At 38.4% G+C, this 17,073-nt stretch overlaps 1 protein-coding gene across 4 annotated transcripts; it reads left to right on the top strand.

The window, feature by feature from the left end:
• Window positions 1-652: 652 nt before the first annotated feature.
• Window positions 653-16,646, top strand: SEC22A (SEC22 homolog A, vesicle trafficking protein). 4 transcript variants are annotated; one of them, XM_084524664.1, is made up of 9 exons: window positions 653-738; window positions 1,540-1,609; window positions 2,861-3,089; window positions 4,897-5,100; window positions 7,123-7,286; window positions 8,376-8,570; window positions 11,278-11,396; window positions 13,857-13,922; window positions 15,937-16,646. In XM_084524664.1, exons 4-9 carry the CDS (start codon window positions 4,919-4,921, stop codon window positions 15,997-15,999), a joined length of 789 nt encoding a protein of 262 aa, XP_084380790.1. In that variant the 5' UTR covers window positions 653-738; window positions 1,540-1,609; window positions 2,861-3,089; window positions 4,897-4,918; the 3' UTR covers window positions 16,000-16,646. The 4 variants fall into 4 exon arrangements, with proteins under 4 accessions (XP_084380790.1, XP_084380787.1, XP_084380788.1 ...); XM_084524661.1 differs by having other exon boundaries at window positions 15,517-16,646; XM_084524662.1 differs by having other exon boundaries at window positions 737-847; window positions 15,517-16,646.
• The last annotated feature ends 427 nt before the right edge of the window (window positions 16,647-17,073 follow it).

Here is a 17,073-nt window from a genome sequence, read left to right as displayed (position 1 = left end):
CACCTTGCTCCGGAGTGAGGCTGAGCAGAACCAGAAGGCCCAGAGCATGAGGCTTGGTGCCTGTACCTGGCGCTATGCAGTGCTACAGCCTCTCGTGCAGCTCAGCCAGCAGCGGACGGGGAAATTAAAGGGTGTTAGCAAGGAACAGGCTGCTTCCCCGGAGAGCTGAGCTGGCAGACTGAAACTGCAGGGAAACAGTAATGATGACGAGTAATGGAGAAAAACGTTCTTGTGCTGGTGAGGAAAACTGTAAAATAGAGAGTCTCACTTTGGTCTTGGTAATGGGATTTTCCATGTTTGTATCGTCACTCAGTGTTATTTGACTGTTATATGACTGGGAATGAGCAAAAGTGACACACTTGTGTCACTTCTCCGTGACCCGCATGCACACCAGCCACTCCGCTCACGAACCACAAGCAGTGCCACGTCCAAAAAGCCTTCATTAACCGGAGTGGAAACCAAGGATTTATCGCACGGTGCCACCCGAGGAGAACAACCCAACCCCACACCTCCTCGGGCTGCACGGAACCGCCCTGCGCAGGGCCAGCCCCCGCCAGGCGGGGCCGCCCCATGCCCAGGCCCGGCCCCGGCGCGTCGCCATGGCAACGCCCCGAGCCGCGGCCGCGGCGCAATGGCGGGGCCGCGCGGGCGTCACGTGAGCGGCGCTCCCGCCGGCGGCGGCGGACGTGGCCGGTACCCAGCGTGCAGCGCGGCAGCGGCCGCCGCCACGGCGCTCCGGTGAGGCGGCCCGCGGGGCCTCCGCCGTTGCTAGGCAACGCGGCCTGCTCGCGGCCTAGCGCGGCCTGGCCGGGCCCGGTTTGGGTTTGGGTGGCGTGGGCCGGTCGCGGTGGGTGTCGTTAGGCGGGCTGGGTGCCGGGAGGGGGTGAAGGTTGCTGTCTGGGGATGCTCTGAGGGCCCGGAGGAACGCGGGGTTGTGTGGTGCGGGGGGTGCTGGCGGGAAGCGCCTCGGTTGTGGGGGTGCCGGGGGCTGTCAGGGCAGGAGGGGAGGCTTGCTGCGGCTCAGGGGCTGCCTGCGGTGTCTGGGGGTATCTGCGGAGCTGGGGTGGTTTTTAAAGCAAAGAGAGATGATCACCTGCGCCTAAGTAGTTATGATGAGATCTCAGATAACTGTAAGGTAATTATTATGAGATCACTAATCGGAAGATCAATTTATTAGCAGTACTGCTATATAAACCCTTCCTAAGGCCTTTACAGGTGCTGCCTCAGGACTAAGTGCCACCGTGACACGTAAATAAACTAGATAAGAATTGCATCTCTCTCTAAAAAAAAAAAGTCATGGTAAGACAGGCTCTGTTTTTCATCATCTGTCTCATGGGAAGAAATGAAGCTGCAGCCACACGTGGCAGCTCCTGTTTGTGAGCGCAGGGGAGGCTGACGTGTATATTGGTTGGTATATTGGGTGGTTCTGGAGAGGGTGGAACAGCAGCAGGCAGGCCAGCCAGCTGCTCGCCTTCCTGCCTGCGGCCAGGTTCCTCTGTGGCTTTCTTTTTCCTGAGTTCTGCCAATTTCCATTTGCAGGAAGAGCCGCTAAGCATTTCTGTGCGGTGAAATCAGTAGACAGACCAGAAGCAGATGCACACGGGGAAAGGTGAGACCAGGATGAGCACTGAAAGATGCTTCTGTAGCAAACTCTCTCTGTCAGTCATTGTCAGTGGCTCAGAACCTACCCGTGCGAGGGGAAGTGTTCAAAGGATATAAGCTTTTTTTTGAGGAAAAGCTGTGGAATGTGTAATGTTAGGGTGAGTTAATATCTGCAGTTTTGAATAGATGATTAAAAAAATTAAATTTAGTTCTAAAACCAGTCCCATATCTTTAAAACTCTTTCTTCAAAATCATGTCAGTTTATCTCTTGATGCCTTGTGTGAAGTGCTGTTGTTTTGAGAATGAGTAAAGTAGCTTTTTGAAGATTTGGTAAGCTTTTCTTTTGTGTGAATGCATTCAAACGAGGCTGAATGTTGTGTTATAGTGTATGTACTACACATACCTCTGTACGTACGTGTGATCTTGAAACCGAAATAACATTTCTTTTATTAACTTCATTTCTTGGGTACCTTTCTGATTCTGCTTTAAGGAGGCTGAGAAAGAAGTACATCTTTACACAGGGTGGGTTTTTTAAATGACAGTAACAGAAGCTGGTTATCTGCTGGTGTTAAGACAGACACAGTTTTTACCTTGTATGATTTCATAGTACATGAAGAGAACCGGTGGGTTTTAATGGTGGCCTGTCTTCTCTAAAAGAGTAATTTCTCTGAATGTGAGTTCTGAAGAAAGTAACTATTTTTGTTCTAGATTTACGCAAATATTTATGGGTAAGGGGTCTGCAGCGGTCTTTATTGTTCGCATTATTGCCCATGTGTGCATCCTGTTGGTAGTGACACTTCCCTTGTCCCTAACTGTAAAACAACTGATGTTAGACTGAGCACTGAGAATCTGAATGCTGTGGAAATATAGGTATGATTGTGTGGTGTTACCTTTCTAAAGTGTTTGAGTTTCTAATTGGGGTGGATTATAAATTAATTAAACTTAGTGTATGAGGTGAATTTAGTCAAAAGGTTACATTATTTAAGTTAGTAATGTATTGTACACGTGGATAGTTCCTAGTTTAAATGGCTGAAATAATTGCAGATTCCTCAGCTTCTTGTAAGGAATGTAGAAACACTAATATTTTTGTTACTCTATTAATATTTTTTTTTCCTTGCTTGACTACATGCAAATAATCTCTTTGGGGTGTATTCAGGCTTTTCCAATGTGACCTCACAAAAAGAGCTTAAGAATGTCGTTAGGCAGTAAATACATTCTTCTTTATTATTTTTTTTTCTGTTTGTTCTTATCTCATCAGATAACTCAACATGAACTATAATCAAGATCATTTAAGAAGTGACCAGAACAATATTTTTCCTTCTGAGAGCTGGCAACAGGATTCTGAGATTCTTCTGCTGTGCTGTCATACTTGCTACCTGCTCCTGAAATAGGACATGGAGTTATGTTCCTTTCTTCATGTTAGGTGCTAATGAAGTTACTTGCTTCATCAGAGGAAATGCAGATTCATGAAATTCCGTTTTGTGCAAGTAAGTTAATGAGAGGAATTCTGAACTTTGCTCTCACGTTACTGTTCTTACGTTTAAATCGATGTAGCTCCCAGAATTCCCTCCCAGAATTGGGCCCCAAGTGGTAGAAATGGTTATTGTCTGAGAACTGCTGCTATGGAGAGCTCATCTGCAATTTTGTCATGCTCTGGAGCTGCTGTCATGGTTGTGTGGTTAGCAGTGTAATTAAGAAAATGTGTGCTCTGTGTATTCCACGTGAATTGTCCTGCTGGAGGCGTGTGCATGAACTTAAACACAGATAGGTTAAAGTTTCTAGGACTGCCGGTTAAATTTCCAGAATGCTTACCTCTAGGAAGTCCTGAAGGTGTTGGGAATTCTGGGTGGCTGCTTTTTGTTGGTTATGCTGCTGATCAAAGCATTTTGTACGACAGGGAATTCTCTAGGGACACTGTGAAAAACAAGCGTACCTTATAAAAGCCCAAAGGCACTCAGGAGACTACAGGCAACAGTGACTTCTGCCGCCGTTAACGAATTTGGGGGAAGGCTGATATGCTGTGGAAGTAGAACTAGAACGATATTCGTTTGGAACTTACTCAGCAGACTTGCTGCGTCTCAAAGCAGGTTGAAGTTTGCTGATGAAGCCAAGTTTCTCAAATCAGAAATCACAACGTGGAATTATACGTGTGTCTTTCTGAGCTGTAAATGTACTTGAAAAAAATCACCATCGATTATTATTTCATAAATATCTTTATGTATAACCTTTGGGGAATAGGGAATTGGAAAGGGGAGAGCTCAAGGGGAAAACAGCGATTTCCTTTCTTTTACAAAGAGGCAGTGCTGTTTGGGGAAAAGTTGGATTCCTAAGTTTCAGAATACAGTCCTTGAATTGCTAAGACTTGTAAAGCGCCGTTAATGTCATGGTTTGAAAGGTGCTATAAACACGTCAATATTGTGCACTAAAGCATATTTCAGCTGTATTCATAAATCTGTTTTCTGTTTCATTTTATGACTATATGAAACTTCAGGAGCATCATCTGAGGGAGGCAAAAACTATTTTTTTCATAATTTCTGAAGTGATAGGTGTAGTAAGTGGTAGGAGTCAGTAGAGCAGTGTTAGAAGTTGTGTAAGGAAGTGTTTGCTTTTGGCTTCATATAGATTCTAGCAGTTCGCCCACTTGTCAGAGTAATCAGCCTCTTAAAATAATCTCCATAGAGCTTGTCTTACTAAACTTTTGGATGTTTTGTTTTAACATAAGATTTGAAGAACTTGAAAGTTTTAAATGTGTCTTCTGTCTTGAAAGACTGTCTGCAGGCTAGGTGTTCATGCTGTTAAATGCTTCCTAGAATTTCTCGCCTTTTGTGTGGGAAATGTTTAAATACACATTTATTTTTTTCTTTAGAAGGATAGATTTCACAAAGCTTTATTTGTTATGCTTAGAAAATGACGAGTACTGGAAAAGCACATGGGCTTTGCGAGTGCCATTTCAACCTGCCCAGTACTTGTGTAATACTGATAGACCCATTTTGCAGATCTAAAGAGGGAGAATGTAAGTACAGTATCACCCAGGATTTATGGAATTCAGATTAGTGTCACATTTTCAAATATATATTTTTTAAATTTGCTGCTGCTTTGTGTTTCACATAGACTAATGGATCCTATGCTGTTAGGGTTTTAATCTGAGTTAGGTTTGAAAATTATCCATGTGTCCCATTTTAAGCTTCAGCCAGTATACAGTTTGCACAGGTTGGTTAATCACAGTTGACTCCTTTTAGTTCTACCTTAATTCTGATTCATCTATATTTCTAAGTTTATTTTGTATTTTTTCAGGTTGTCATTAACGCTGTTGGCAATGTCTATGATTTTATCCGCCTCTGTGGTCCGTGTGAGGGATGGACTCCCACTGTCTGCATCTACTGATTACGATCAAAGCACAGGAGTGCAAGAATGTAGGAAGTATTTTAAAATGCTCTCAAAGAAACTTTCTCAGCTTCCTGACAGATGTACTTTGAAAACTGGGCACTATAATATAAAGTAAGACTTCTCTTTTATGTATTTGTAATATCCTTGTTTATATCTGTCTGTAATTTAAAGTTAACATTTGTATGATAGAAGTGATTAATCAAAATGAGAGTAATTCTTGGCAGTAATTCTTGTGTAGAAGTTAAAAATGGAGAATTTGTAGAGAGTTTGAAGCCTAGTCCTACTTCAGTGAAAGTCCTGTCTTGAAATAGACAATATTTTTATTAATACTGAAGTTGTTGACCTACTAGGAGCATTTTTATTAATTTTGAGTTTGTCTTTCACATGCAAATCGTCAGATATGTTCTTCGTCATGCTAGTTCAACTAGTATTTGTTTTTTCTTTTTAGTCTACACATATTTAAAAATTACCCAAGTACATTTATAACCCAGTATTTTTGAAACCTCACGTATATGTTGTTATGGAATTAGGCCCTGCAGTGCTTCTGTTGTAACTTCAGAATTTCTGTTGATTTCAGAGAAAACGTGGCCCAAAAAAGTAGCTTACCATGATAATTATTTCATACTGTGCTCTCAGTTGAGGCAACGAGTTGTGCTTCTTCATTTTTCTGTCTTCCTACCTTTTCATGCCTTGGTTGTGTCAACAGTTTTTTATCCCGACTGGCAGCGTGTGGAGTCTGAATCTAAATAAATAGGTTGATGTGATTTTGGTTAAAAACATGCCATGATTTTCAATTCTCAGACAAACTATTCATCTTGTTCTCCCACCTCTCCCTGGTCCTAGGAGGTTTTCTCCTCAGCCTTCTCTATCTCCCACGTGAGATTCAAGTGTCTGTCATACCCCATATGTATGTGTGAGTGTCCTGCTTTGCTCAGGATCAGGGCCAGCACGGACTAAATCTTGCCAGTCAATGTTTTTTTGATTCCTTGTGTCAGTGCAAGAGCATTCTTGGAAAAGCAGTATCAAAGTATGCTGATGGCTCAGTTGCAAGAAATGGTGCATCCCTTTGTTTTAGTAGACTTTTAAATTTGATTTTCATGCTTGAAATTAATGTTTTCTGTATTCTTGCCTGCTAGTCTTCCAGTGCTTGTTAAAAAAAAAACACATGGTCAGTAGCTGTGTGTTTTACCTGGTTGTTGAATGGTAACTTACAGTTATTTCCATTTGTTATTTTGATGTTTTAAGATGAGTTGCGGTTTCCAAGACTGATCACTTGTTTGTTGTTTTTTTTTAATAAGTTCCTAACTATCACCTGCATTTTCTTGTTTAAACATCATGTTATATGATCTTTCTGTAAGCAAGAGTAAAGACATTACAAAACGTGTATGTCGTATCCGTACTGCTCTGAATTTCTGTTATACTTCCACATTGCAGATACAAACACAGGGCAAATGTAGGTTCTCTTTGTATAAGTAAGGAACATGAAGTAAATATTTCCTGTAATAAGTTAATGTGTTGCATCATCTCTTCAGTCATCTGTAAAATGCAGAACTGTTGTTGAAGAAAGTCAATAGTTAATTTTTTTAAACCTCACCTGTAGTCCGCTTGTAAACTGATTGGATTAAAAAAAAAAAAAACCTTTGGAGAATGAGAGATACAGCTTAATCAAGAGGTTTTTATGACTTACCTTTGAGTATTTTTAATAGTGTAGGTTTTATATGTCAAAATCTGGAAAAAATTTGAATACGTGTCATGAAAAAGTGAAGTCTAATGAACTGCCTAAACGCAATAGGGTTATGTGTATTAAATTTTGATTTTGTATTTGCCATCTCTGGCCATCTTTACTCTCTCTGGAGAATGAGGTGTTTGTTACTTTTTGGATCAGTTTTGTGTCCTCCTAATGTATTTTAACAAGAACCACCTGCCCTTCCCTGCTCTATGAAGATAAGCTTTTGCTTTTTGACTAAAACTAAATTAGTTTTCTACTAGAATACCATTTGACTTTTCAGTAAGCGTTAATTCCTTTGCTACCCCGCAACAGTTTTTTGCTTTTCTGATTACAGAATACGAGATCAGACTAGTGAAGCTATGTGTTACCCAGATTTAATTTTTTTTTTTTTTTCTCAATTACAGTTTTATCAGTTCTCTGGGAGTAAGTTACATGATGTTGTGCACTGAAAATTATCCCAGTGTCCTGGCTTTCTGCTTCCTGGATGAGCTTCAGAAAGAGTTCATCACTACCTACAACATGATGAAGACAAATACTGCTGTCAGACCGTACTGTTTTATAGAGTTTGGTAAAGATCTGATTTCTTGTTATGTCTGTTCTCATACTAAGACAAATGAATATCTAAGTAAATGTGCAACTTAATGTACACAGGCAGTTTATTGCTGTACTTCAGGTGGATTTAGAATCTTAATTAACTCCCACTAGGGTCAATAAAAAAAAAAAACAAAAAACCAAACAAAAACAAAAAACACAACCAAAAACTTCTTTGCACATTAGTCTACTAGACTGTAATTTCATGTTGGCTCTTAGGTGTTCAGCAGGTTTTGTTCAGTACATGAAAGGGAGAGATTTTTATTTGTCTTAGGATATACTGAGGCATTTAGTCCTCTGTTATGCAAGCTCCAAATACAGCTAATCTCATGTACACTAGATAACAGCTGTTATGGATTCTATTAATCTGTTGCTTTAATACTACACAGTTGTTTTAAGTATTCTTATAAAATGCATTAGAATAAAACAAACTGCAATTGTAGAGGAAATTATATATAAAACTAATATAAAAGAAATAACTGTTTGGTAGTTCCTGTAATCCAGTCAGTTCTTTATTAACAGTTTTTGTATGACATTGTCTTCCTTATAAATATGTCTTTGAACCCTTTTTTATGCCTTTGTTTTACTAGCTGTTAATATAAAACAGAGTTCTACTGCAATCTTCACATTTGTATAATATGATACTATGTTTTCTCAGTCAGAATATTTTGCAGTCACATTTCATACCTACATAAGTTTATACTTGAATGCAGTTGATTTTTTCATAAGGATATTTAATAACCTCTCAGCAAAGCCAAAATAAGTGCAGTAAATCCATTGTATTAGCAGTTCATTCAGTCTCATGCAGTGAAAAGTCATTAGTTTATTCACAGTTATTAAGTAATTAGCTTTCTAGAGCTTGATTTTTTTGACTGCAGAATAAAGTAGCACACGATATATTAGCCACAAAACAGAAATGGCATTAGAATGTTCCAAGATAAATGTAGTCATTTCAAACAGCGTATTTAAATTTGTGAAGTATGTAGTACATAAAGCTGCATGGTTTAAGATTACTTAATTAACCAGAGTCCATAGGGTTATAACTTTTCTTTTAAATTTTACACAGATAATTTCATTCAGAGGACCAAACAGAGATACAACAACACACGTTCTTTGTCAACAAAGATGAATCTTGCTGACATGCAGACAGAAATCAAACTGAGGCCACCTTATCAAATTTCCCTGTCAGAACTTGGCTCAGCTAATGGGTTTGCCCATCTATCTGCAGCAGAGTATAAGGGGACTGGTAAGATATCTGCAGGTAAGTTTCAGACTTTCATATTTGTATCCTTAAATGTCACAGATGCAGAGTGGTAGAATTAATCTTTCTTTTGACATTATTTCTTAAAAAAAAAAAAAAAAAAAAAAGTTTTTAACTGTGGTGTTCTTAAAGCATAAAATTGCCATGAGATAACGTCCTTTAGTTTAGATGTCGTGTTCTATGCTCTAAATGTTTCTCTTTGCAAGGCACTCAGAGAGAGAAAAAGGACTATTTAATGGACAGGCTCTTGAAGGGAAAACTAACCACATGAAAATAAGCAAAACAGGATGAGCACTTAACATAATCCTTTTTTTTTTAACCTCTTAATATTTATCAAAATTTTGATTGTTTCTGCCCAGTGAGATCCAGTGACAAAAGCTAAAAGCAGTGCTATCAGTTAGAGCAGCTGGAGAGAGGGGCATTGCTTTAGGAAGCATCTGTGAAGGTGAAGTTCCAAAGAGCTGTGGTGTCTGAAAGAGCTATTCTCTAAAATAAGTGCTTTGTGTATGAGGTCAGTGATAGCAATTTCATATAAACTTGTCACATTCATTCATTCATTCATTTAAGTGGTCTTGATTTTTTTTTTAATTTTTTTTTTCTTTTTAATCTTTAATTTACCGTGTGTAGGAGGTACATGTGGCATTGTGTGGTTTTTAACTGGGGTAAAACTTGAGCAGGGTTTAAGGTTTGTGGTATCAAGTGAATGCTCTGAATCGGTTTGAGGCCCACATTTAGATGTTTCCCAGTATGCCAGAAAACTTGAAACTTCCCAAATCCTTGCTTATCCTGGGCAGGCACATACCATTGCCATTCACTTTACAGTGTCAGGGTGGAAATTGCTATTTTAAAGCTAAACATTTGCTAAAGTCTTTCATATAAGAAATCAGCTTAATTTTGTGCTTTTATATATTTTTAATAGGATATCTTTACTGTGGTATCATCCTAATTACATTGCTTATTCCTAAGGATTCCTTTAGGAGACTGAGAACTACTTTCTACTAAAAATGAGAAACAGAATTGTTAGGGTGCCCCATCTGTACTGCCAGGGCCTTGATCCTGAGAATTCTAAACGCTATTGAACAGCGTAGAAATAACTTACAATTTCAGTATTTACTATTTAAGAGTACTAGAAATTCTGGGAAATTAGGAAAATAAGTGTGAAGATATTTAAATTGTTTATAGGAGTAGAATCTTTTAAGCAGTACTGTATGTATCTTTAATCATCTACTGCATGCTGTTTTGAAAGGTATGTTCCCTTCCACGCATCTCTCTGTTCAGTTATCCACTCCCTTCCTTGAATTGCTGTAGAAACTCACTATCCAAGGGCTGTGCATTATGAGAGGTTTGCACTTTCCTCCTTTTAGCTCTTCAAATTTTAGATGCTATTAAATAATAGTGTCGTGAATGTGACTGTCTTTTTAGCAAGTCTGCTAATACTTGCGTAATTCTTCGCTATCATCGCTTCTCTCCATCCTTGAAACGAACTCTCCCTGGATATTTACTACCCACTCTATTGGCCAGACTTGAAAGTTTCTCCTTCGCTGTATGGTATGCACATACCATATATAACCGTAACAGAGTGGTTGTTTCTAGTAGTATTGCCCTAAGTTCACTATTAAATATAGCACAAATGAGCTAACTGAACTCATTTTAAGTTACTGCACACCAGTAATCAGACAGCCCTGCCTGCTTATCAGTGTGAAATACCTTTTGTCTTTTTTTTTTTGTTTGTTTAGTTTCTGTAACTTCATAAACTGGAAAGCCTTTTTCCTGGATCTGTTCAGTGCATACAACCAGGATTGACACTTCTCTCTCTATTAATGTTACGGTTCATTAACCTCATTGTTCACATCTTTACACTTCGTTGATTTGAACAGAGCGATTTAAGTATGGTTCAGTAGTCCTGTTGTTTTCTCAGTGTTGCTGAGACTGTTTAGAGTTTTGCATTGTTTTTTTCATATTTGTGCTCTGTTATTAATTATGGAAAGGGACAGTAATGAGCAACATAAGCAACTGTTATGTGCTTGTGACCCTAGATAAGCCTGAAGGAGTTGCTGTGCAAAGAAAATATGTTTTAATTTTAACATATTTTGAGAGAGACCTCTAAGCAGTAACTTCAAGGTCTATACAAGGATGTAAGATTGGTATTAGCTGTAGATTCAGAGCAGTCTTCCTTGGAGTAGTACTCATTGGCTGTATCTATTTTTTTTTAAGTTAGGGGAATGTAATAGGCTTTGCCTCATAGTGTTCCATTCAGCAAGCAAGCTAAATAAGTCTTGATAATTCTTCTAATGCATTAGTGTTAAAGAAAAATTGAGATTGTGAGGGGAGCTCTTAAGTATGTGACTTATTACCTGGCTACTAATTGTGGACAAATTTCAGCAGCAAGTGCATCATTTGCCATTGATTTCCTGGTGCGTTTAAGCGGCTTTCAGGACCCTACTGAATAAATTGGATATATTGAGTTAGATTAAATATAATAAGACAGTTATGCATTGAAGAAAAACATGCTTTAATTCCTTTCTAGACCTTGTGTTGATATATTTAAAGTGTTTTTTCTTTAAGAAGCGAAATTTTGTTTTGGGGTTTGCTTCAGTTACCTCTTGAAATAGAAGGCACTGGTAAAAATGAGATTTGATATTTTTCTGTATTTCTTAAAATACTGCTTTAACTTCTAATATCTTTATTTTGTTCTTTCGATTTGCAGCTCCTCATCAGCGTCTGGAACCTGTCACTCTGCCAGGGATCGTCTCGTTTGTACTTAGTCTGTTATGTGGGGCTTTGAATTTAATTCGTGGCTTTCATGCCATAGAAAGTCTCCTGCAGGTATTGTATCATGTTTCTGAATTTTGGAGTTCTGCATCATTGTAGTTATACTGTTATTTTAGAAGTGCTTGCTATATGAGCTGAGTCTTGCCAGTTTTATTTTCACAAATACTGTCTGTGAGGTCAGACCTTTATTAGTGAAACTTGCTGCATATAATCTAAGTATCCTTCTCGAGAGTGATGGATCATTCGTTAAGGCTGTGAGTTGCAAAGGCAGTGGAAGGTGGGTGTCTGACTCCCTCCCTAGGTACTTGGCAGCAATGATTATGTGAACATCTTGCTCTTTTCTCAAAATTTATGCCAGGATATGAAACAATTTGAATAGATATTATTTTAAAACAGTTCTGAGAAATTATGGGAACTGTTGAGAATCTGGCCACATTTTTTTTTTCTTATTTGTTCTTAATAAACCTTCTTAGACAGAGTGCTTATTTCACTCTGTTCTGAAAGGATCGACATGAGAGAAACTGTCGAGTGATTTCTTGTTTCCAAACACAACAAAACAAAAAAACAAAAGTAACCTTCAAGCATTTATTTGCTTATGTGAACTCTGCTCTTACCCTCCCAATGAACTTTCAGTTTCTTTCGATGCACAGAGTCCTTGTGTATGTTACTGTGAAAAAGATTTACTAACATTAAACAGGTCTATAGGGTTGTGCTGATGGCTGTAGAAACTAAAAATTCCATGGAGGTTTTCAGAACGAGAAGGGGAATCTTCCTCCTTGGCCAACAGCTTGTCTTTTTGCTAGAACAAACACGAGGACTGCAATGCTTTTGCTAGCTAATGAACTTTGTATGGAAGAAGGGTAAAGAAGATGACCTTTATTCCCGTAGTTTACATAGTTATTGAAATATGTAAAGATGTAATAAAAAATATTCTTTGAGGTCTCAGCATCTCCTGAAGACTAATGAATAGTAGAGCAAGGTTAATGAAAGCGTTCCATGTAGAGGCTTCTGTTTTTTCTAAAATAAAATAAATAGTGAGCATATCTTTACATTATTCCTAGTTACGATTTTCTATTGCGCACGTTTTTCTCAGTTTTTAATTAGGATAGAATTTAAAGTACTCTCTTGTAGGAATAGTACTGAACAGAATTCTGCAACTTTCTTTAATGGTTCTATAACTTTTTTTTTTTTCAAGAACAAAAAACAAACTCAGCTGCAGTAAGGTATGCAGGTGTTAGATTAATGTGTTTGACTGATGATAGGGCAGTCAACTCATTTTATGCTGTATGCTGTTGCATCTGGAGGTAATAGATGGCAGTACAGATGGAAGACTTTTTTTCTTCTTTCTGACAAATGATGCACACCAAAAATCCATAAAGCTTACTTTATATCTTATGGGTTTTTCTAAAATAGAAATAATCTGAAATATGATTAAACTTCTTCTGAAAAGTCATTCAAAAACTTCTGTCCCAAATTACTGTTCCCTTTATAATCAGTATTTTACTTAGGTGTTAGAAAAACTCTGCTATGATTTGTAGCTGTACTGCAGCAACTACCTCTGCCTCACTGCCTCTGCACGTGTGAGTGGTTTAGGAAAGTACTGCATTGTGCTAGTAAGTTTTAGGTGCAGACGTACTGACTTTTCTCTAGTCAGCACTGTAAATGGAAGTGCTCCACACTGAACACACTGAGCAGAAACAAGTTGTAGCTCTGAATGGATTGCCTTCTTCCCAAAGTGAAATCTGCTGGCAAGGGGGAACATCGGCACACATACCCGTTGTTAGCCTGGGAAAGTTTTTGATTGTTGCATGTGTTTGTTTGAAATGCAGTTAGACTATCACTGAGTATGTAGATTTATTCTGCTTAGCTATAAAGGAATTGAAAAGCAACCTGTTTGAGGAGGTTGGAAGTAATATGTAGTCGTTGTTCTGTTTTTTTTTCTAAACACAGAGTGGAAAGTTCTATCACTTCAAGTAACTTTTTCCTTATTTTCCTTCAAGAAAACTGGATTTTCTAATAATCTGATAAATTTGTTTTGTTTGCTCTCATTTCCACTGAGGCAAAGGTGCCTGCATTATTTTCTGTGTAGAATTTTACCACACCCTAGTGGCCAGTTTGTGTGTTTCCCTTTTGCTTTGTTTCCATTTTGTGAAGCTGCAGGAAGGCACAGTTCTACAAAGTTGATATTAAAGGCAGTTAATTTTCAGAGGCATCGGCAGAAAGTAAGTCTCCAGCTGGGATTCCTCTGAGGCTTCTGAAAATCTTAGTGTTAGTTATCTGCTGTGAATAAACATTTTCATGATTCCAAATCAGGTTCCAGATCACAGTGGTTTATTAGAGATAAATAAGCAATGATGAGTGCTAATTTCTTTGGATTAGCCTATTATAGGGGTTCTTATAAATCTCTCTGTAAGACTATTTTAAAATGTAATAAGAATAACTTCGATGCTGTATGTGTTTGCTATATGTTCACTGAAACGTTGTAAGATCTGTGATGGCTTTTCATTTTCACAGAGTGAAGGTGAAGATTTCAGCTACGTTATTGCATTTTTTCTTGGAACAGCGGCTTGTTTGTACCAGGTGCGTTCTTGTGCTTGCATAATTCACTCGTTTAGAAACATCACTCAGTCATGCATAAATGTCATCGTGTTTTCCTAAATGTCACAGATACTTGAATAGAGTGATTATCAAAACAATTTCTGCTCCATTTTAATGTATTGATCATAAAATATCTTACAGTAGACTCATACGATACACTTTCTGTTGCTGACATTTTTTTTCAGTTAGTTGATTGAGTGATACAGTGTAGTTTGTCTGCAGAAGTCTCAAGCAATGGAGATTATATTGTTTCCTTTAAGTAATAGTTTCCCAGTTTAAGTGGATTTAACCATCTGACCAAATGCTTTACTGCTCCTTTTATTTGGCAGGGTTTGAAGTAAATACAGTAATACCTAGGCACTACAAACAGTAATTTTCTTCCACTTCATACATTATCGTGCATCTCTTTCATTTTCAAATCTTTCAGCCACTTTCCACTATCTCCTTCTCCTATCTGATATTTTGTGCTTACATTTCACATCTGCAGGTTTTCCATAAAGAGCCAAACGATACAATTTATTGGGGTTACAAGTGTACAATGGCTTGGCATTTTTTGAGGAACATAAAATATTAAAATAAGTTAAGTAGAATTTCTCCAACACTAATAAAAGATAGCAAATGCTTAAGAAGAACACTTACATAGTCTGATGAAGAATGCTTTTAAAAATTTGTGTGAGAATAGCTATATACTCTCTGGGAGCAGATTTGGATTACAAAGTAAGCCCAAGTGATGTTATCTGCCTTGAAGCACAGTAAAAGCTTTCTTTGGCAGATGGAAATTGCTAGAATCCGGAGGGGGCAAACTTTTTTTTTGGTGGAGGTCAAAAGGAAGTGGTTTGAATAAGAGGAGAAGTAAAAGTAATATCCACAAGAAAGCACAGGACAGCTCTGTCCTTTTAGAGATGAAAAGAAAACTGAGCCAAGAGACTTGAGCAGATTTCCTCTTGCAGTAGTAGGAAGGTAAAGGGTAGGAAACTGGGGGCAGTCCAGATGTTCTGTATTACACCACATTGTGCAGAAACTGACGCTTTAAACACAGTAGAGTTAGGTAGAGTTGTGCATTTCTCTCAAAACGTGATCAGTGTTTTACCACCTGAGGAAGGGCAGTGGATCTGTGTGGACTTGTCTGCCTCCACCAGTTAATCCTCTGATGAACTCTGGCAGGATGCTGGGCTTGCAGCTGGGGGATTGCCTTGTGCTGAGTATTCCCCATTGCAGGGCCATGCTGTTTTCCCTGTCCTCCCTGCTCCTCCATCTGAAGAGGATTTAACACTGGCTCTTGCTACTTCTGTGTTGCTCAGGTGGAACAAAGAGTGTGTTTTTGACCAGCGTTTGCCAGGAACATCCACTTCCCTTTATCATGGGCCACTTGGTATTGCAGTTTTTAATCAATTAGTATGAGAGAATTGTTGTTGATGTCAGGTACTTTCACCCTTCCATAACTGCTAAATTGACGTTGTTCTGACATGTTTAATTTAGGGTTTTGCTTTGGTTTTAATCCCTTAATGACCAGAGACATTTTGGTGGTGGAAGCTGTTTTCCATGCAATAATACGGTTTCTTCTTTTTCCTGACAGTGTTACCTGTTTGTTTATTACACGGGCTGGAGGAATGCCAAGTCTTTCCTGACTTTTGGGCTAATTTGCCTGTGTAACATGTACCTGTACGAACTGCGCAACCTGTGGCAGCTCTTCTTTCATGTGACTGTGGGAGCATTTTCTACCTTACAAATTCGACTGCGACAACCACAGGGAAAGTCCCCTGATTACAATGTCTGACAAGTCCTGGAACACTTAGAGGCAGTCTTGTTCCAACAGATACTCTCAGGAATGTAAAGCTGTTCTCCAAAAGAAGAAGCTGTCTGGATGGCGCTTTTTGGTTTTGTTCCGTTTTCTTTTTTTCTTTTTTTTTTTTTTTCTTTTTTTTTTTTTAATAAAGCAATGTAAGATGCCTGTGGACATTTTTCACTTGATGGTTAAACTTTTTTTTTTTTAAAGGAACAACCAAGGACACAAAAGAATACAGAACTGGAGGATAAAAAGGGTCATATCATGCAGTGAAATGTATGTTGCAGAGAGACTGAGATCGGGGAATTTCACCGGTGGCACGAAAACGCTTCACTCAAAAGTATGTCAATGGAAGGAATGTACAGAGTATGTGTCCTGCATATCATGTAAGCTCTTCAGTTCCCAAATCAGTTTTGCCTTTGTGAGGCAGTAGAGGATAGGGTAAATTAACAATAAAAATGCTATTCCGTATTAGCAAATGAGATTTGGAATATGTAAGCTACAATGTTTGGGAATGTTTTGTTTCACATTGACATATGCATGAATGTTTTCTTAATTAAGACATTACCTGGAAACTCCCTGTTTCTGGGGATCAGCTTTTTGGCACCTGTGGCTCTCCATCTAGTGGCATAAATACTTGCACATTTTTTCACCATGATTTTCTATCAATTATCTTTTGAAAGTGATTTGTGTGGGCAGGGTTTCTTTTTAGTAATTGTCCAGAAAGTTCTGCCACTTAACCCAGGACTTTTGCACACTTCCTCTGTTTGAGCTGCGGAAAGGTTGAAAGGAAATGGACTGGTGAGTAAATTGGAGCAACTTGTACTTGTTGGACTATTGTTCTTTTTATATACTTTTAGAAATGGGTGAATGATTAGCTGAAACCTGAAATAAACAAGTGCTGACAGGAAAATAATAAATCAGTCTGATTAGCTTAAATGAAAAAAACTAATGGGAATATTGTTCTTTTTTTTCTGGCTTTAGGCTGTTTTGTGCTGGGATAGAACCTCACTGAGAGAGACTTGTGTTCAAAGGAACAGTCATACACTCCTAAAGTTTGTGAACAAACAGCAAACACCTAACATGTACAACACAGAATAGCAGCAATATACTACTGGCATCGGTTACATCGGCCTTATTTGTGGCAGTTAGATGATGGTTGGTTGTGATGCTCCATAATACATAAATAGATCGTTATAGGTGGGTTTGTGTGACCTGCAGTAATGTAAGGATTCACTGAAATCTTGAGAAAAAGAAGAAAAAAAAAAAAAAAGGCTTTAATATAGGGAGGTTGTCATGCTGCTTGTGGTGTCGGATTTGGGGACTGGCAGAGTTTTGCTGTGCTCT

This window comes from Aythya ferina (assembly GCF_964211825.1).
Source record: "Aythya ferina genome assembly, chromosome: 6".
NCBI lineage: Eukaryota > Metazoa > Chordata > Aves > Anseriformes > Anatidae > Aythya > Aythya ferina.
Note: the sequence above shows the minus strand (reverse complement) of the source record. Positions and strands in the feature narration are given on the sequence as shown.

Bases quoted from the DNA above. Each gene is read 5' to 3' on its own strand.
- SEC22A (XM_084524661.1), top strand. From the start codon at position 4,919: ATGTCTATGATTTTATCCGCCTCTGTGGTCCGTGTGAGGGATGGACTC. The intron at 5,101-7,122 runs GTAAGACTTCTC...TCTCAATTACAG, and splicing joins ACTGGGCACTATAATATAAA to TTTTATCAGTTCTCTGGGAG. The intron at 13,923-15,516 runs GTGCGTTCTTGT...TTTTCCTGACAG, and splicing joins CAGCGGCTTGTTTGTACCAG to TGTTACCTGTTTGTTTATTA.